The sequence below is a fragment of the Megascapheus bottae genome, chromosome 21 (genome assembly GCF_031878675.1).
Source record: "Megascapheus bottae isolate mThoBot1 chromosome 21, mThoBot2.hap1, whole genome shotgun sequence".
Lineage (NCBI taxonomy): Eukaryota > Metazoa > Chordata > Mammalia > Rodentia > Geomyidae > Megascapheus > Megascapheus bottae.
The window spans coordinates 22,554,207-22,575,398 of NC_143529.1; the positions used below are offsets into that span (position 1 = coordinate 22,554,207).

At 42.6% G+C, this 21,192-nt stretch overlaps 1 protein-coding gene across 1 annotated transcript in view; it reads right to left on the reverse strand.

Annotated features, from left to right (window-relative positions):
* Nucleotides 1–461: 461 nt before the first annotated feature.
* The window catches only part of Marchf4 (membrane associated ring-CH-type finger 4), a 95,995-nt gene continuing 75,264 nt past the window's right edge, over nucleotides 462–21,192 (reverse strand). The window contains exons 3-4 of the mRNA XM_090354382.1: nucleotides 19,699–19,891; nucleotides 462–2,149 (exon numbers count right to left, since the gene is read on the reverse strand). Coding sequence (XP_090210508.1) covers nucleotides 1,794–2,149; nucleotides 19,699–19,891 — 549 coding nt within the window. The 3' untranslated portion in view covers nucleotides 462–1,793. The remainder of the gene's footprint in view (nucleotides 2,150–19,698; nucleotides 19,892–21,192) is intronic.

Consider the following 21,192-nt stretch of genomic DNA (forward strand, 5'->3'; position numbering starts at 1 on the left):
GGAAAGTCTGGAGTTGTTCCTATTTATACTTAAAGAAATCCATCACATGAGAAGGCGTACCAATGTGTGAGAAGTAATGCACCTACTACCTGGAGAATGTAATTGTAACCCCTCTATACATAAAAAATAATAAAAAAAAACCTTTATAAACCTAACCTTGGAATTAAAAAAAAAGAAATCCATCTTCTAGGAAGCCATCTTCTAGGAGTTGTTGTGTTTCACTGGAGGTTTACACACACACACACACACGCGCGCGCGCGCACGCTACCTACCACATATACACACAAGCATCATGTACACATGTTCACTGACATAAACTTACCTATCTTTCCTGCCTCATCTGTCTCTCAAAGGAGAAATGGAAACACTCTCAGGTTCTTACTTGGAGGAGGCTCTAGGGATGGAGTTGACAGAACAGAGAAAAAAAATAGGTTCTGTTTCATAACAGGAAAGGAAAGAAAAAGCTGAAAGGGAAAGGAACACTAGTGGTAGGGAAAGAAATTTTATTTTCAAGCTTTTAAGAGAATATTACAAACAACAAGAGTTTTAAAAAAAACACCCTAAAAACTAGTTTAAAAAAGTACTTGACAGTGTCCTTTTAATACCCAAGGAGGACATGGCCATTGTGCAATGAAAGAAAGAAGAAAGAAGGTGACCACTCTGTGGCCTTCCCTGGCCATTGAACAGGTGGGCTCCAAAGATATCTCCCCCCTGCCTGGCTACACAGGAGGGACCAGGAAGCACACAGCTTTGAGCATGACCCATACTGCCTCTTAGGAAGGTCCCAAGCAGCAAAGAAATAAATACTTAGACTGGTCTCTGATCTGCTCCTTGGGGTACATCAGCCAACTTCCTGCCACAGTACAACCACAACAGCTGTTCTGGGAGACCAGAATGGAAGGGCCTTGCACAGGGTGGCCTGGTCCTGTACATGGGCCATGGAAATATGTAGGGCTGGGTAGTTTGGAAAGTTATTCCTGTATTGAAGCCCTGGCAGAGAACTGTGCTTGAGATACCCATAAGAAATCTGAACAGTGTGTGTGTGTGTGTGTAAACATCTTTCAGTTAAATCACCATAAAATAAAGTTAACAAGGTCACAGAAAGACACCCATCTCCAAATTTCAACCCTCTTTGAAAAGCTCATTGGAACCTGGGAGCTCAGTTGGACAGTTTCTTATGGGAGAGTTCACACCCCTCCCTCTGGCTGCTCACATCAACATCTCCTAACACCACCCACGCCAGGGTCCCTAAAGCCATTTGAGTCCCTTAAGGACAGAGATCTCAACCTCTACCAGCCCTTCCCCCAACTTCTCAGAAATATCACCAAGGGAGAAACGAAAATAACTCAACATGGAAATGAACAGGCTAACAAATGCTCTTCACTTGGGTGGCAATAGCTTTCGCCTCTTCTCTCTGTGGCCTGTGCATGCACAGGTACCGTCACCACATAGGTTTTGCCCTCTCACCCTTCTCTGGGTATTTTGCTATGACAGGATCTGGGTGGTCATTTTGTCAGGGTATGTTCCATCTGTACTACCTATGGTTGCTGAGGGTTTTTTTTCTTCATTTTCTTGCTGTTGCCATTGGAAAATGGAACTGACTAATCAGAAATCAGGAAAGTGCTTCCGGTGGCAGCCTTCATCCAGTTCCACCTTGCTCTCAGCTCTCTAAAGGCCCCCCACTCTCTGTTCACTGTCTGCCTTGGCCTCCCCAACTCTGCTTCCTGGAAACCTCCTAGCCCATCCTCTCTCCTGTGCTGTGCATGGTCCTGGCCTTCCTCCCAGGCCTCCTTTCACACTGTCGTGACTCTCATGACAAGCTCTCGGCTGCCACCCTGGGGGGTCCGCTGTTCGTGAGGTCTCAAGTGACTCAGGATGTGCAGAATGGTGTAAGCACAGTGGTGATGGGACACAGGTCCTGCAGCCTGGGCAGGGCCCTCCTGTGGGGCGGGGGTGCTGGATGCCTCCTCCTCTGAGGCGGGGATATTGGCCTGGGTAGATGAGGAGGTCCGAAGGTTTGTCCTGCCTCCTGACTTTTGGTCCTCCAGGTCTTTTGCCTTGTCATAGTTCAGTACTTTCCACTGCTGGTTGACAGCCTGCCATCGTTTAAAGATGCGATACACTGAGGGTCCCTCGTGGATGATGAGGCCTGCAGCAGAAGAGAGAGGACAAACACAAAAGCTAAGCGGAAGAAGGCAGGTCCATTACCAGAAGAAAGGCACACTAGCTGCAAACAGACAGAGGCATTGGGAAAGCAGGATTTTGCTATTTGATTTGCATTTTTTGAGTCTACTTTCCAACTCTGAGCCATATGATTCTCAGACATCTCTAGATTTCTAAGCTTAACAAGTTAGAAGAGGAAAGAGTTGGGCACCTATATATAATGCCTGTCTCTTTTACTCCATCCTACCTACGTTCTTGCCTTGACACAGTCCAAATTTTTCTGTTGAACATAGTATAAATATCTTCTCCTTTCTGTATTACATATCCGTGGCATCTAGTACTTAGCAGATATTGAATGAATTGTGTGCTTTTAAAAGAAACCTGAAAGAAACCCCATGGTCATTCCAGACCAGCTGAATGATGTCAGAAATTCTACCAATTTGCTTTCTGCACAAATAGCTAGTGCAACTGAAATACAGACTCCCCTGGGAGAGAGAACATTCATGCAGTTATATTGGCCAGAGGCAGTAGTAGAGTAGAAACAAGACATACTAGGCAACTAGACAAATAAATATCAATTGTGTGTTTACTGTGAACCGAATACTGGAAATCCTTCAGTGACTGAGACAGTCTCACCTCAGAGTTTACATTCAAGGGGGAGAGATGCATAATCAAGAAACAAGCATGTGAAGGAAATGAGGCAGAATTATCTGATAGTCCAGTGCCCATTGCAGATATGCAGCCATAATTCTTTTTGTTAATTGTGGAGCTTGAACTCTGGGCCTGGAAACTGTCACTCAGCTCTTTAGCTCAAGGCTAGTGCTCTACCATATTAAGTCATAGCACCACTTCTGGTTTTCTTGTGGTTAATTGAAGATAAGAGTCTCATGGACTTTCATGCCCGGGCTGGCTTTGAACCTCCGATCCTCAGATCCTGAGGATCCTGAGTAGCTAGGAACCACAGGTGTCTGGCTGCAGCCATAAATTTTAAGTGAATATAGTCGCTGATTTCTAGCCACATCTTCAACTGCTTGTTCAAGTGCATATGTGGGATAAAAAGATTGTTCTGAGCAACCAGACATGATAATTTTATATGGTTTGCAAGAGAGTGGTTATCACATTGGATCATGGAATCTAGACTGAAGAGGAAGGAACTGAAGCAATTAAGGTACAGAAATACTAGAACAAGAGAGTGACTGAGTCAACGCCAGGTGATCTTCATGAGACTGGAGAACTACAGGAATTACTAAACTATAAAAATCAGGAGATAATGGTCTGAGGACTGGACATTGTAAGTCCATATTTTGGAAGTGGCATGACTCTGGTCATGGTGGATATTGGTGTAACTAGATCATTAGGAAATGAGGTGGGCTGGTGGAAAGAAAGTCTTTGCAGCAATAGAGAAGCCAAGGGGATAGGTGGGCTCTCCACATCAGTCGTCCTTGATGCTGTCGCACAAAATACTCCTTGCCAAAATGTTAATAATACATTTATTTCAATGTCCCTTTCCTGTCCTGAAATGAATTTCATAAAGTATTGTAAGCTACTATGGTGTCTTTGTAATCAATAGCATGCTTTAACAGATAACATAAAGTTAAAAGGGAAATCATCTGTAACAAAATAATGTAAATTTCTATGTTAGTGCCAGGGTACAACTACGTTAAAAAACAAACATGAACCCCATATATTTCAAAATAGCCTCTAGAATCTGGAACATTGATCTATACAGATGGCTGAGGACAGGAGTGGTGGGGGTGGGAGGGTTTGTATGAGCCATCAGCAGAAAGGACTCTGAAAACTGACAAGGCTGTCAGTACCCAATAGCATCATGGGAGAGAGAAGGCAATGAAAGAGGACATGTACTCACTTCAAAGGATGGGTTCTTGCAAGATGAAGTTGGAGAGGTGGTATGCAAGTAATACCAGGAGCAAGAAGCCCATAAACCTCACCTCCAAGTCCCTTAGAATATAGTGTGCATGTGAGGGAGTGGGAGAGAAAGAACAACCAACACTGGAGACAGCCATGAGGGAACAGTGTTCTCAGAAGACAGCTATGTTTTCATCAAATGAAGAAGAAAGACACACAGAGAAGATGGGAATCATGTCAAACCGTGGGGTGTAGAGGGCGTGGTGGAAAGAGAAACAGAAAAGGATGATTGTCCATAGAGCGAGGTGGTGAGAGGCCAGTCTTGTGAGGGTAAAGGAGATGACTTGAGGGTTTGAGCCAGCATGCGATTTATCCTGTAGCTATGGAAATCTAGGCAAGGAGCTGGCTCACAGGGCCATGAGTCACCCCACTCCTTACTGTAAGGCAAAGTGACTGGATGGGAACACCTCAGAGTTCTCTCTGTTCTAACACAGAAGACAAAGGCAGGCACCCACTGCCACTTTTCCTTCCACTATCCCCACAGGTGCCCAAATTATAGACCTTTAGATCTTCTACAGATCATCAAGAGTTTGAGAGAGAGCTTCTGTGGTTCCTGGCCTCTTGAGGGATCTGATGAAGGCAGCCATCTCTTTGGGGTAAGGATGACTGGACATCCAAGTTGTCCTTACTGGAAGGATAAATAAGTCTCTGGAACCATCCATGGGTTCCTGACCTAGTCTGATAGCTTCTGGACAAGGAAATTTCTTTCTCATTCACAACCTCTACCAAATGTGCCACCTCCTGTTATTTCTGTCAATCCTTGAATATATATTAACGAATCACTGAAACAGTTCATCTGTCTATTTATCCCACAAGACAATTTGCAAGCTATTGTAGTGTCTTCTCCAGACTCTAGCCTCTGGTGAACAGGGATGGGTCTGGCTGAGGCTCAGCTGCTACACAGCACCAGGAGTGTGCTAAAGCCTGGAGGAAGGAAGAAGAGGAGTCTAGGCCTGTGGGGTTTGTTTTTTTTTTGCAGCTCCAATCTCTTTCCAGTGAGAGCCACTGTACTACATTCTTAATTAGCTTCTTCAGCAGACAATTTCACTCTGATTGAAGAGGGTGGCTTAAAGTTTGGTTTGAATGCTGTCTTTAAATTACCTAACTTTCTAGTGTCAGGAAGTAATTAAACCATTTTAATGGATGGGTGGCCAAAGGGGAGGAAGGTGCACCTGTTTTTCTAGATAACAGTTATTTGGCAAAAGTTGGAAAAACACAAACTACCTCATTTGCAAGCCCCCTCCATACCCCTGCCTTGGGCTTTTCCTCTGATTCTCGGTCTAAAAGTTACTTATTGATTCATTGTATGGAACAATTTTCTTTTTAATGAGGAAGAGGGTGTGGGGTTGATCGGATGGGGCAGGTGATGTGGCTAAGGTTGAAAGGTGGTCAAGAAAGATAAGGGATGGGAAATGACAGCGAATGGAAGAGAAGCGGAATTTAGAAATGGTTACTAATGGAGGGAATCGAGATATAGAAGAAAATGGGAAAATAAGATTCATGGTAAAGTCAAACCTAGTAAATTCTGACGGAGTCCTTTGTGAGATTTTTTATGTAACATTTATCTAGCATCAACCTACATACAATGCACCCACCTGGGCTATATTTGTGAGAAATTCAGTTCTCCCAAATTCATCTTTCTAACATCTCTTCACCTTTTGGAGATGGCTTTACTCACCTAGTTATAGGCCCAACAGGTTGTCAGTCATTTCTTTTGTCATCATATAGCCTCCCCTATCCCACCTTCAGCTGTAATGACCTGTTGCTTAACCCAGAAGGATGAGGAGAAAGTGGGTATTGTGAGTGTGTGTTTCTGCCTGCCTGCACAGCTGCTTCAGTCTCGACACCACAGGGACCCCTGTCCCTCACACACACAACATCTCTGCTGTATTTTAGCCATCAACTCTTGCTATATCCACAACAGTGAGACAATTGAATCTCTTTCCTGAAAGTAAGTGTACTATTGCCTTCTATGAATATCAGGGATGGGGCAGAATGCTAGCTCTCACTATGTGTGGAAGAACAGGCCAACACGAATTGAGACGCCTATAGAGAACCTTCACATGTCCTCAGCTATGCCAATATCCCTTGCAACAGCCCACACCTCTGGCTAGTGTCCTGATGTAAAGGTCATGATCAGTGCAGTTTGAATTTCAGCCTGCAGTTGAATATTCAGAGCATTCTTCAAAAAACTGGTTCCTAGCCCCACCCCTGGAGAGTCTGATCAAGCCTGACTCAGTAGGTCTGTGTGAGGCCTGAGTTTCTAAGGGGGCGCTAGTGATGTTGACGCTGCCTCTGGTTGGGCTACACTTGAATGGCACTACCTATATCTCAGTCCTTCCTGCTGCCTTCTGCTGCATTTTTATTTTTATTTTTGAAAGAGCTGACATTGTTCAGAAAAGACGTGTACTCATTACCTGACTTATGACATGGTATACCCTCTGCAGAACACCTTAATAATACCAATAAAAATATTTTTGAAAAAGAGTTGTAAATTGGTGGCTCATGCCTGTTATCCTAGCTACTTAGGGGGCTGAGATCGGAGGATCAGAAAACCAGTTCAGGCAGACAAATCTAAGAGACTCATATCTCTAGTTTAACCACACACATAAAACATACAGAAGTAGAGGATGCTCAAGTGGTAGAGTGCCAGCCTTGAGCAAAAAAAAAAGCTAAGTGAGAGTGCCCAGACCTGAGTTTATGCCCCAGCACTGGGCACACACACGCTACACATCTAAAAAATAATCTCATTACAAATGTCACAGACACTAAAAATATAGAGCAACAGTAGAAGTGAACTTCCTCTCCTAGACCCAAAGATCTTGGGGCCCCATGAGGTCTTTGGGGCCCATGAGTATGTACTGAACATTAGACTATCTGCCACTTATCCTGTGGACTTTTGATGAGCGACCTGCTCATTTCTGGACCTATTTCCCATGAGCCAGCTAGAGCCACTATCTCTTTCCTCATAGAGTCATTGTATAATCAGATGAGCTGATGAGTCCTGCATGTTGTGTCTGGAACACATTTTACAGTCAGGTCACATTTACTGAGTGTTATAGGCGAGATCACAGAAGACACACATCTCTTCCGCTTTCTTTATTTCTCACTACTAGCACCAGCCCTTCTATTCCATGGAATTGCTCTCCTTCCCAATTCTCAGATTGAGTGATTATTTATAAACAAAAAATCAGCCAGAACTGGAAATTACTCTAGATGCCAAGTGATTCCACAGAAGTGGGACATGCTCTGCCTTTAGGACCTCCCCTCCCACCACCAAAGTTTTCAGTACTGACTATCCATTAAGGGCCACCCAGTCCCTTGCAGATTTCTCTACTGTCAGACACCTAGAAGGTGGGGAGTGGTTGTTCCATAGTATTCCATCATGACTAAACACTCACACAGCTGCCAGTCCCCCACCTCCAACTAAAGGCCCAACTCTATTTGGAACCTGCACTAAAGAACACATTTAGGAAAGTATGGGACAGAAACACAACCAGTTATTTGTGGTGGGTTCAAAGAACTGCTTATGGGAGACACCAGATTGGCCTCTGCCTGCCTTGTATTTTCCAGAAGTACATGAGGCTTCTCGTGGTATGGCAGGGTGAGACAGATCCAGGAACCCTACTTGGGCAGGCTGAGCTTGACTCAAATGCATCTAGCAATACAGACTCAAAGAAAAAAAATGGCAAAAGTATTTGAAGATGAATTCAAAGCTAATCTCCCTTCTGTTTCTGTTCTTTCGATGCTCTGGGCCTTGGGGCAATGGGTCCCCTTGGACTCTTTCTTCAGAGCTTTTTTTCCTGTCAGGACCTTGCCACATTAGCTGAACCTTAGTCAAGCTGTACAGAGTATTTCAAGTCACCTGACTTCCACTGACCTGGAACAGGCCCTTTCCTAAGAAGCCAGAGAGAGCCTGAAATGCTTTGAAATGAAGTGAGCTGAGGTCAACAGGGCTAATAAAAGGGAGAAAGTTTTGAGGGTCCACTTCTGAAAGTGTATTTGTGAAGTCATATGGCAAGACACTGAGCATTTTTTTCTGTGAAGGTTTCTTTGTGAGGTGTGCAGCTCTCAGTCTCTGAGCAGAATGCCAAGAAATTGGGCATCCCTCAGCCACATCAGGTGTTGTCAGGGGTTAGAAGGGAATGATGCAAGTCCTGATGGAGATGAGATGACAATACTCAGCATTTATGAATGCTTGCTGTGTTCTGTCACTCTCAAAGGGCTTTGCCAAATAAGCTATTTTTCACAGAAATCCAGTGAGGTAAGACATAGGATCTCTATTTTATGGGGGAAGAATGTGTTGGACAATGACACAAAATGTTCTCATGAAGTGTTTCACAGCCCTAGGTTGGTTTATCTGAAACAGAATAGTGCCATGAGGAGACTGCTTCCTCCTCCACGTGAGTTCATGGGCACACAAGATCATTGGCACCCTTGAACAGTGAATAAATATATGAAAATAAATTTTTTTTGTGTGCTAGTGCTGGGGCTTTAACTCAGGACCTGGGCATTTTTCCTGAGTTTTTGTGCTCAAGGCTAGTGATCGGTTGCTTTGAGCTACAGTGTGATTTCTGGCTTTTCTGTAGTTAATTGGAAATAAGAGGGTCTCAAACTTTCCTGCCCAGGCTGGCATTGAATTACAATCCTCAGATCTCCTGAGTATCTAGGATGATAGGCGTGAGCTATTGATTCCTGGCTGAGAAGATAAAATTTAACTGCATATGTATTTATGCAATTTCCATTTGAATTCCTAAGGTATGTATGTATGTATGTGTGTATGTATGTATGCATATATAGTGCCCCAGTGTTTTAGAAAAATGCTTATAACATAGGCTTTGAAGCTGGATGAAGTTGGGTTCTGGTTGGAAGACCTTGAATGACTCACTTCTCAATCTTGGCTTTCTCATCAGGAAAATGGGCATTGTACTAGCAACTGCACACGAGTTATATAAGACACATAGGGCACTTTTCACAGTATGTGGAACATAATGAATAATAATTATTAGTTACTGTCCCATTATTTTTACATAAATATCACCTGATTTAATGTGACATAAATAATGAACATGTAAATTTAACCAGCTATTTTTTTTAAGACTGTGAGATTCCAGATTGGAAATACCACCACCTCTCTCATGTTCTCCTGGGAGACATCTTCATACTTCTGCGGTATACCTATGCTGTACTTCATATACATTATTATAAAGTCATAAAGAGTTATTCTTTTAAGTTCACACATCAAAACTTTTGGGATTTCAAAAGATTAGCCTTGAGAAGTAGGGTACTTTATCCTCTGAGACTATCCTCTCAGCACATTTTCAGAAATTTCTCCATGGACTGTTCAGAGATGGTTCACCAAAAATCTGTCCTGTGTTTCCTTAATTATAGAGTTGCTGTTGTGAAGGAATACTGTTTTCCAGTCTTTTGTACCCAGATGGGCCAGGTAACTAGTAGTGAATGTGAACATGAGTTAAACCAAGGTTTAAGATATAGGTATTTCTGTGGGCAAGTAACAGGGAGAGCAAAAGAAGAGAGGGCACTGTGTAAAAAGAATGTTAGAAAATTACCTATCTCAGGAAATGGCAAGTCTTCTGCAAATAATTATAATAATAATAATAATAATATATTTACAGCCAGGTGCTGTTGGCTCATGCCTATAATCCTAGTTACTGAGGAGACTTGAGATCTGCGGATCATGGTTTAAAACCACTGGAACAGGAAAGTCTGTGACACTCTTTTCTCTAATAAACTACCCAGAAAAGGCTGAAAGTGGCACTGTGGCTCAAGTGGCAGAGTGCTAGCCTTAAGCAGAAGAAGCTCAGGGACAGTGCCCAGGATTATCTATAGATGTAGATATCTATTGACTTATTCGTGTTAACATTTTTTTACTAGCTGGAAAGAGCTGAATCACTGCGGAGGAGAATCTTGTACTGCTCAAGAATTTCAACTGGGTTCAACTATTGACTGGGAATTTATCATATATAATCTTCTGAAGTTACCCTAACAAAAAGACCATTAGCAATGGAAAGGACTTAAGAACAGTTTATGGCTTGATGGCCTGTTTCATACATTCTTTAAAATGTGTGAACTTGCTTAAGCATTTACCTTATTTATCAGAGTAGGGCTATATCACTACCCGACCAGCTAGGTCGAGAACAGTTCCTCATGTATTTTGAGCTTCTGAGGAACAAGTGAAGTCCTCCTTTCAAGTCTTCTTTGAAGTAGACAGTACTCTGGAAGCAAATCAGCTTCTAAATCAAAGATCCAGCTCAATGTGGAGAGAGATGGTCATGCATAGGAAGCCAGAGGAGGTGGAATATGGGTTAGCAGTTTAGAACATGCCATGGGTAGATAACAGACCATGTATCCTCTTGTCCATTCATATGTTAATGCTTCTACCAGTTTTTTGGCCTGGCTGAACCTGACATTATTGGGGACAGCTACAATCCTCATCATCAGTGAGCCCCACCATCATCTCAGAACTTCCAGTTCCTAACATACCAGACTTGGAATAACCCTGGGAGTGAGCGGGTCAAGTCTTCTATTTTCTAGATGAAGAAACCACATGTAGAGAGAGCAAAATAATTTGATGATGGTCACAGAGGTCCTAAATGGCTAATCTGGTCTTCCTGTTCTTTTCCAGTGTACCAATCTACCTCTGCCATACTTACAACATTTCCTAATCAGAGAATCATCAGGCTGAGGTTGGGAGTTTGGCCTACTGGTAGAGTGTTCACCTAGCACACATGAAGACCCAGGTTCTATTCGTCAATACCACATACACAGAAAAAGGTAGAAGTGGTGCTGGGCCTCAAGTGGTAGAGCTCTAGCCTTGAGAAAACCCAAGGACAGTTCTAGGGCCCTGAGTTCAAGCCCCAGGACCAGCAAAAAAAAAAAAAAAAAGAATCATCAGGCTGAACAGGGGCCATTGGTAGCAAGAAGGAGAGAAGGAAGAACCTTTGTGGAATACATGTATTTAAAAAAATTAATTTAAATTCAAATTAAACTTCAAAAAATGCTTTGCAGTTCTGCTTCTATCCCCTGCCTATGTATCCACTTAATCTCTTTATCATTGAGAGAAAGGACCAGGCACCTCTACATCACTGGAAAGCATCTCAAGGGACAGAGAAGAAACTTTTTATCAAAAGATGATTCTATGTTTATTTTAGGTTTATAAAAACAAATTGAACTTCATTTTAATTTTTTAGTATAAAGGTGATATGCAGGAGATTCCATATTTTTGAGAACTACCATATTCCACTGTTGTAAAGTTTTGGTAGTAATACTGACTCTATGTCAAATAGGAGAAAAACATGATGAAGCTGAGGTCCTACTTTTTATAGGTGGCCAAAGTCCACCTAAAAGGTGCATGAAATAGGGGGAGGGGAACACTTTTAGGTAGCAGAATCACTAACTAATTTATTCTTGTTAAGTCTTAATAATTTGACCCATTGGAGCAGGAAATATCCCATTTGTTTACAGGGAGACCTTGTCAGTCCCTTGGCCACAGCAAACTGTCATTACAGATGACAGAAGAGGAGGCAAGTGGAATGAGACTGTTAAATGTAATCAGATCTTCTTGGTGAGTCTCGAAGAATGTTCAAGAAAAGGTGCTGCTCCAGATAAGAGAAGATTCTTAATTTTGTGAGGTGTGGAGTTGGGCTCTGGCCACCTCTGTGCTGTAACTGTAATAGGATTGCAGTAATGTTGACACTCTTTGCTCAGCCTTAATACAAGAGAAATGGTCCTTGAGCAAGGCTACCCTACATGGATACCTGTTTACTGTACATGTGCCACCTCAGTTAACTCACCAACCCTTTTAGGATTCTGTTATTACCCCTTTCCTGGATCTTGAAAGAGAAGGAAACTGAGTAACATATGGCTATGGGCTCTAGAATACTCTAGCATCACTTCTTCCACTCTGGTTTAGAGGTGTATTCTCTCTTATTTTTCTCATTTTCTATCTTCATCCGTCTTTTTTTTTTCCCCAGTCATGGGGCTTGAACTCTGGGTCTGGGCACTGTCCCTGAGCTCTTTAGCTAAAGGCTAGTGCTATTCCTCTTGAGCCACAGCGCTACTTCTGGTGTTCTGGTGGTTAATTAGAGATAAGTGTCTCACAGATTTTTCATGTCCCAGCTGTCTTGGAACCATGATCTGCAGATTTCAGCCTGCTGAGTAGCTAGGATTATAGGCTGAACCACCGTGCCCAGCTTTCTTTCTTTCTTTCTTTCTTTCTTTCTTTCTTTCTTTCTTTCTTTCTTTCCTTTGTAGTTGGTTCTTGAACTCAGGGTTTCTTTTGCTCAAGCCTAGTGCTGTACCACTTGAGCCACAGCAACAATTCCGTCTTTTTCTGAGTAGTTTCCTAGAGACAAGAGTCTCATGAACTTTCCTGCCCAGGCTGGCTTTGAACCATGATCCTCAAATCTCAGCCTCATGAATAGCTATGGTTGCAAGTATGAGCCAACAGTGCCTAGCTGTTCATCTATCTTTTAAGTGCTTAATGTCCTTCCAGACCTTAACCATCTCATTTCTGAACAGTCCTATGTTAGCTCCTTAGAAAGCCACAGCCTCATCTACCTCTTACTGTTTATCTGTAAATCTGCATCAAGCTTTATCCAACTGTGGGCAGAAACTTGGCATGCACTAGAGAATCCCATCCCTCCTATTTCCCACCAATCATTGACAGGTGTCAGAACTCACCTGATACCTTCGACATCACAGGAGGGCATCACCTAGGCATTATAAAAATCCTTCTCCCTTCTCTGACAAAGAGACTTTTCATGGATTGCCTGCTACTCTCTGCAGTCCTAAAGTCCTTGGTTGCAAACTCTTAGCTTGGGAATTGGCTCTTGCCTCTCTGTCTGGAATTTAGGCTTAAGATGGTCCTTCTGTTTGTTTGCCAGAGATATACCTCATGGGACTCCTTTGTTTTATCACTGCCCACAGCATTCTTGTGATCAGCTGTGGTGCTCAGTCCCCACTGAACTCAGGGCCCTGGGGCTCCCACTCTGGTAGAAAAATCTGGACAATTCTATCAAGCCCACATCCCATGTGTTCCAAGGTCATCTCTGCATTTTTGTCCCCACTGTCACTGTGGCACATCTCTTTACTTCCTGCTCGGGTGATTCTGAGCATTTCTCAACAGATTCCTCCTGCCTCTAATCTGCCCAACTCTGCCCAACTTTGCCCCATGTTTCCCTATGGCCTACATTTTAGGTATAAGACACCCATTGGATCCAAAGTCTTTCCTCTGTAAAATTTTACCAGTGTTTCCTCATCCTTGGCAAAGTAGAACCTGAATTCTTAACACATGATTCATGATCCTGTAGGATCTGGCTTCTGCCAAGCTTCCCTCCCTCATTGTTCATTGCCAACCCCCAACCCTGACTCTTTGCACTGAACCTTCCCCTTCTATGCATGCCCTGTTTGTTCCATCTTTGTGTCTCCATAGAGAAGTCCCTCTGCCTGGAACAGTCTTCTAAACCCTCTTTTGGAAAACCCTCATTTATCTTTTGAAGCTAGCTCTCTTCTCTCCTCTACCTTCCTGTCTGCCTTGTATTGACCCCTATTATGTGGTGATGCATTTGTAGACTGAGTTTTGAGGGTAATGTCTTATTCATCTCTGTTAATGTCTCCCGGTTTGAGGAACAAAACAAGGCAAGCAATAAATGCTCCTGAGTGAATGGTTCTAACCCCAACCCCTCTAACTCAGGCTGTTCTCCCCACTCCTCCCTGCCCTGCCCTGTGCTTTCTCCTCTCCATCCAGGACTCAGTTCCAGAGCTTCTTAGCCTAGAATCAGTGATGAACTCTCCCACCTACCCCATGAAATCAAACATCCTCATGAGAAGGTGACTCACTTCTTTGAGTGTGTATATCCAGCGCCTACTCAATAAATATATATATTTTTTGCCAGTTGTGGGGCTTGAACTGAGGGCCCGAGTGCCTACGCCTCTTTGTGCTCAAGGATAGCTGTCTACCACTTTGAGCCACAGTGCCACTTCTGTTTTTTGAGTGGTTAATTGGACATAAGCATCTCACAGGAACTTTTCTGCCCAAGCTGGCTTAAAACCACAGTCTTCAGATCTCAGCCTCCTGAGTAGGTAAGATTATAGACATGAGCTACCGGCACCCGGCAATAAATATTTGTTAAGGAATGAATGAATATATTCCCCAAGTTCATGTTAATCAATGGACTTAGGTTCTCCTACCCCAAATGCATTTCACAAGTGTCTCTCCTAGGGAGATAAGTACCCAAACTTCACCTCAATTGCTCAAGCCTCTCCTCAGTTGGTATTAAAACAACAATGATCAAATAGGAGGCGTGATCATATAGGAGATGAGCTAACCTCCAAAATCCTTAACACAAGACAAGAACAAATGGGGTTCACTGGTATTCTCTGCAATCAGTGGTTATGTCTAGCTGCTTTCTCCCCCAAGTTCTGCTGTGTTACAATACTGCCTGTGCTGCAACATTGCCTGAGTTAAGGGAGCCCCTAAAATGTAGGTATAATTGCACCGAGCCATCCAAGATTAAATAGGTATGTTGGAAGTGGAGCCAAAGTTTCTTGTTTCCATCCTAAACTCCACTGCTTGCTTAGTTACATGGCCTGGAACACAATTTCTTTTTTCTTTCTTTCTTTCTTTCTTTCTTTCTTTCTTTCTTTCTTTCTTTCCTTTCTTTCTTTCTTTCTTTCTTTCTCCTCCTCCTCCTCCTCCTCCTCCTCCTCCTCCTCCTCTTCTTCCTCTTCCTCTTCTTCTTCTTCTTCTTCTTCTTCTTCTTCTTCTTCTCCTTCTCCTTCTCCTTCTCCTTCTCCTTCTCCTTCTCCTTCTCCTTCTCCTTCTCCTTCTTCTTCTTCTTCTTCTTCTTCTTCTTCTTCTTCTTCTTCTTCTTCTTCTTCTTCTCCTTCTCCTTCTCCTCCTTCTCCTTCTCCTTCTCCTTCTCCTTCTTCTTCTTCTTCTTCTGCCAGGTTTGGGGCTTGAACACATAATTTGACTACTATCCTCGAGCCTATGTGTGCTCAAAGCCAGTGCTCTACTACTTGAGTCACAGCCTCATTTCCAGCCTTTTCTGAGTAGTTTATTGGAGATAAGAGTCTCACAGACTTTACTGCCTCAGCTGGCTTCAAACTGTGATCCTCAGATCTCAGCTTCCTAAGTAGCTAGGAATTCAGGCATGAACCATTGGCAACCAGCTTGGAACATAATTTCTTAACCTTTTCTCATCTTATGAAAGACAGATTACAGTACTTACTGTTATATTCTTTTCAGTTCCTTGTAATGTTCAGTACTTCTGAACGACGACTTCTTGACGACTTCTGTCTAGCTTTCACAGTAGCATTTTTTTATTCTGGGGGATTAACACTGAGCCAGATGTAGGAGCAGCTTTTGTCACTAAGTGTATAACCGTAGGACATAATCAGGTTCAGAGCTATTGAGTTTCACTCTAGAGCATGCTGCATCAAACAGGGAGAACTTCTGGGCATCCATTACAGACAAAATCCTCTGATAAGCACTAAAGACGATTCTCTGAGACAGTCATTTTTCCTGGAAGCTTCTCATTGACCACTGATGTCCCTCAAGCCTGGCTGGGTGGATATAGCCATGAATGGGACTGGCATGCTTTCATGAGCAGCAAGCACACTACGTTCCAGATTCTCATCCTCTTGGATTTGGGGGAGTTTTTCTGAGTCTCTCACACTTCCAGGAACTCTGCTTTGGCATACCATTTCAAGAGGGTATGCATATATTCATCAACATTATCCATTTTATATTCACTTATATTCTTTACTATCTGTGGCCATTTGGAAGTCTTAGGGAAAGGATAAATTGTTCTTGAGCTCTAAAAAAGTCCAGAGACTCACAGCAGCAGCAGGTTTTATTTCTCTTCTCTTACAATGCCTTTTATGTGAACATAGGGCTAGAGGCAGTTTCCTTTTTCCTTACGATAATGTTGGGGGCCAGGTGCTAAACTGCTTAGCTTAGTTCTAGTAATATGGATTCTGTCGCTCAATATATATATATATTTTTTTCAACCAACATTACTGGGGAAGTCATAGATATTTTGCCCAGGTTAAACCAGCACATACTTTATAGATCTAATTTTCCTCTTAGTCAAGGATACATATCTGATATATATTAAAGATATATCTGAGCCCTGAATTAAGAAATGGACTGTACGAGGAATAAGCCCAACTTGCCATCCTCCCCTTTTGTCAATGACTCTGGTGCCAACTGTATTTTCTGGTAATCCCTATTATGTTGAGCTTAAAAATAGATATTTCTAGTGGACAATAGAGCCTCTAGTTGGTTCTCCCTTTAGAAAGCCTAAAAAGCATTTATTTATTTCTTTTTGCCAGTCCTGAGCTTGAGCTCAGGGCCTGAGCACTGTCCTTGGACATTCTCAAGGCTGGAGCTCTACCACTTGAGCCTCAGCACTACTTCTAGCTTTTTTCTATGTATGTGGTACCGAGGAATCGAACCCAGGTCTTTGTGCATGCTAGGCAAGCACTCTACTACAAAAGCATTTATTTTTATACTCACATGGACATTGATGTATTTTTCCAGAACATTGCATGTACTTGATTTTTACCCTTCACACTACCATCCATTACTACTAATTATCATTAGAATTATTATCATCAAAATCACCCCAAGAATCTGTTTTGTGAATTCCTACTGCTGCCAGTTACCTCCTGCTTCTTCCTCTAGACTCCTGTTTCATTTTGTCTCCCAGGATTTTCTCCTGCAGACAGCCTCTCTTAGGCAAACACTTTTCTGGGAGTCCTGATATGCTGCCTGAGTCAGTCTAAGACAAATCCTTCAGGTACAGAGTTTCAGGATATGAAAAGTGGGAAGAATAATCTTTGTCCTCAGGGATATATTCTGAAATAGAATTAGCTCCTGTTATAACCAATAAAATGATACAGCAGCTGAAACTCTTTAAAGGTTAGATAGATGGATTATAGTGGGGCTTTGTACCCTAGGATATTCTGTTTTCCTAAAAGCAGGAAAGAAAAAAATGAAAACTTAGCATCCAACAAATTCTGCTTCTTTCAGATATTAAAGGACCAACTGCCACATGTACATAAGAAGACAAGGAATTACAACTAGAAGTGGGCCAGGGAGAAGACAAGCAGAGGGAACAGAGCCATAAAAAGCAACACAGGGACAAGAATGGCACAGATCCTGGCTCAGAGAGAGACACAAGGTTCTAAAGATATCAGAGATCCATGAGAGTCAAAGCTATAGTGCTAGGTGGCTCAGAGCCATGGAGAAATAGCCTGCTCATGAGCTTTCCCACAACTAATGGGTCCATGAACACACAGAGGACTCTGGGCGAACTAAGAATTTCCTACATGTGATGTCATGGGGTTCCTGCTCTCTGAATGGGAAGAGCACTGGACTGTGAGTCAGGAAACCTCACTTTTCTAAATTCAGCCAAGAACCTTGAACAGCTTCCTTCCACTTGCTGAGCCCCGCTTCTCTCAGCTGCAATGCAAGTGGGTAATACTGACTGCCATACTTTCTTCTCTTTCAATTCAGTCTTCAAATTTGTGGAGCTGTCCACAATAAATGGTATTTATAACCCTCTCTCTTGCCCATGCTCCGCAAAGAGGAGGAGAACACTTCTCAACTAATAGAAGAGTGTAGTCCAGTAATCCTTGCTCCTTTAGTGTGGGTACCAGCGTGAGAGGACATTGCACAGCCACAAGCTAATCCCCCAGTTTCACTGAGCCCAGCACAGCCTCAGCTATATCACAGATCCATAAATGGGGAAAAGATACTTATTGTAAGGGACTATGATTTGTTTGTGTTTGGTTGTTTGGTTGGCTTTTGCCAGTTTGGGGGCTTGAACTCAGGGCCTATCTCTTGTGCTTAAGGCAAGTGCTCTACCATTTGAGCCACAGTGCCACTTCTGGCTTTGTGTGAGTAATTTATTGGAGGTAAGAGTCTTATGGATTTTCTGCCTCGGCTGATTTCGAAATGTGATCCTCAGATCTCAGCTTCTCCAGTAGTTAGGATTACAGGTGTGAGTCACTGGCACTAACTGATATAACACCTGAAGGGAAAGTCTCATAAAAGTCTACCTCAAGACTGATCTACCACCTGCCTGAAGGACAGTAAAGGACAGCTGGAAGGCCCTCCACTGTTCCTCCTTCCATGCCAGAGCTGCTGCTTTCCTCCATATGGAGACACACCTGGCTTTTGGCATCAGTAACTCAGGCCTCTGCAGGGATAGGAAGAGAGTTTGTTGGGAGGGGAAGGTAGATTAGAATGCATCAATGTCAAATTCCTCCCTATTCACGGTCCTCTCTCTTCCAATCCTCCACACTTGAGCTATTTCTCTCATTGCCTAGATGCCATAATTAAAAGGCTCTCAAAATTGGGGTTGATGCACTGATTTAGTTAGCATAGAGAGGCAGAGGGATGATTGGGATAGATTTACAAGTTCTAACATCATCTGTCTCTGGCTGTCGCCAACAGCATGCAAGTCTCCAGGTCTTTCTCATTTCTAATATTAAAGGACCCCAAAGAGATTCACAACAATATTATCCAAGCCAAATCGTAGCTAATGAACATTTTCTTGCCAAACAGAGCAATACAGCATATTTAATGTAACACACATACTCTCGTCCAGAAGAGACAGCTGTGTTATTTTAGCGATCCCAGTACTGTGGCCTAGGGGATACCCTATGAGCTCCCGGTAAGGATGTGTGACCAATGCTCAAGCATGCTTCATTTCACTCAGAGAAACAACGGTGCCACCTAGACCACTGTGTAGACCGAATATTTGGAATTAACAGCCACAATGACCTATTGAAACACAAATAATCCAGCCCTCTACCAACCATAGTGGAAGAAGAGGACCATAAATTTGGGGGGTGGGATGAGAGAAGAAATGGAGAACCAAAGTAATGGGTTTCAACTTTTTCTTAAAATACTGATCCTTTTCAACAAAATCTTATGCAGAATAAGGTTTTAACAAAACAAAACAAAAAAAAACTCATGATAAAGCATATCTGTAGTCTTTCTGTATGGCATTCTATTTCTTATTCCTAAGACTGGCTCTTAGAGTTGAGTGTGGAGCTGAAGTCCTACACATGGTTTTGAAACTACTAGACTACAGAAATATTGCATTGGAATCCAATTGCATTGGAATCGGCTTATTCAATGGGAAAATGAAGAAACAAATATGGCTGCTTGTTGGTACTGTGTTGGAAAGAAAATGGTGTTAACCATGTAAACATCCCTTTTTACAGGTTGGCTGACCTGGACCTTCCTCAACTACCCTTTCTCAGATTTCCGTATAGTTAAAGCCTTCTTATCCTTGTCTTCCGCTGGGCAAAGCAGATTTTCTTGGGAATGATTCTAATTGTTCATCTTTGCCCTTCCTCCTTCTCATTACCCAACTCTCATATATATATATATATATATATATATATATATATATATATATATCTAAGCAATCTAAGCTGTGCTACCTCCAGGATTCACAGGTCTTAAATTCGGTGTCATTTCTGCTTTGGCATCCCAGCGGGAGGGATTCTGGGGAATCTCCAGCATGTTGTTTCCAACTTCCCATGGGGACAAGTTTTTGGACCCACCTATGCATACCACGTCCATGAAGCCATACATCCCGTAGCAGATCTGGAAGAGGAGGTCTTGGCGCTGCCACTTTGCTGAGGGACTGAAGGTCGACCAGATGAGCCAAGAAATACTGGCAATAAGGAAGAGAGAACCCAAGATGGCAGCTGCGATCTGAACCTTCTCAATAACTGTCAGAGAGATGGCCTGCCACTGGGGAGGAAAGAGTGACAGATTAGCTATTGCTTCAGTTGCCCTCACCCCATTTCCACCCTCTTCCTTCTTCCATTCCAACAGCTCACTTCTCTGAGGTAGGAATCAAACCAGGGCTTCCCAACTGGTAGTATAATGCATATGATTGCAGTTTTACATTGTAATCTTGTTTTTTCTAGTCCTGGGGCTTGAACTTAGGGCTTGGACACTGTCCTTGGGCTTTCTCAAGGTTGGTGCTCTGCCACTTGAGCCACAGCACCACTTCCAGCTTTTTCTATGTATGTGGTACCAAGGAATCCAACCCAGGACTTCATGAAGGCTAGACAAGTACTCTAGCACTAGACCACACTCCCTGACCTACATTGTATTTTTGATGCAGAGGAAAGCTATATCACATAGAATGATTGGAACTCATTGTAAGGAGTATGCCTGTCCTAGAGCAGGCATAGCTGAGGAAACTTTTTTTTTCACTTGATTATGATACAAACAGAAAGAGAAAGGAAAAAAGAAAACAAAGAGCTAGTGTAGGTAGCATTGCAGATCCCCAGAATATTCTTTGCTGAGCAACATGGTCCATTTTCTTACTAATAGGTACTGAGAGGGCACAGGTCTATTTTGTTTCTACCATAACACTACCTTGCATGACATTTAATGTATATGCTAGCAATTACCAAGTCAACAGACCAGGAGAGGACGCAGGATGTAGGAGAGATAAGAAAAACAGTTTCTAATTTATGAAATGTATATTAACCTTGATTTTTCCTTTTTTTCTCTTTTACAAAACAAGCATTGTACTTATAGCAGCTTTGATGGATGGACAGGGTGAGGCTGGAGTGTGAGTGAGTTTCAGCTCTGGAATTTTATGATTCAATGGATGTTCTAAGTAACAATGACCTTAAAAAGCCAGGAGTTGGATTTTAGTGCAGAATTTATTCATGCAGCTCACTCTTACAGATGTACTGAATATTTGCTGCTATGCTAGATCCTAGAGATAAAGCACTGGTCAATCCAGACAGCTGCAACTGACAGCCTACAGAGAAGCCAACCCTGGGGATTTACAATTGTAATCCATCAGAGTTGAGAAAGGGACTGTGAGAGCCTGTGGGTAGGATCATAGACATCACACAGGAAGTAACACTTGAGCTAAGTAAGAGATTACCAGGAATAGAGAAGAGAAGAGAAAAGAAGAGAGTACCCCAGCTAGAGGCAAGTACATGTATAAAGGTGTCAGAAGAAAACATGATGAGAATAAACACCTAAAAAAGAAAACAACTCAGAATTGGTGGAGTGGAGAAAAAGTG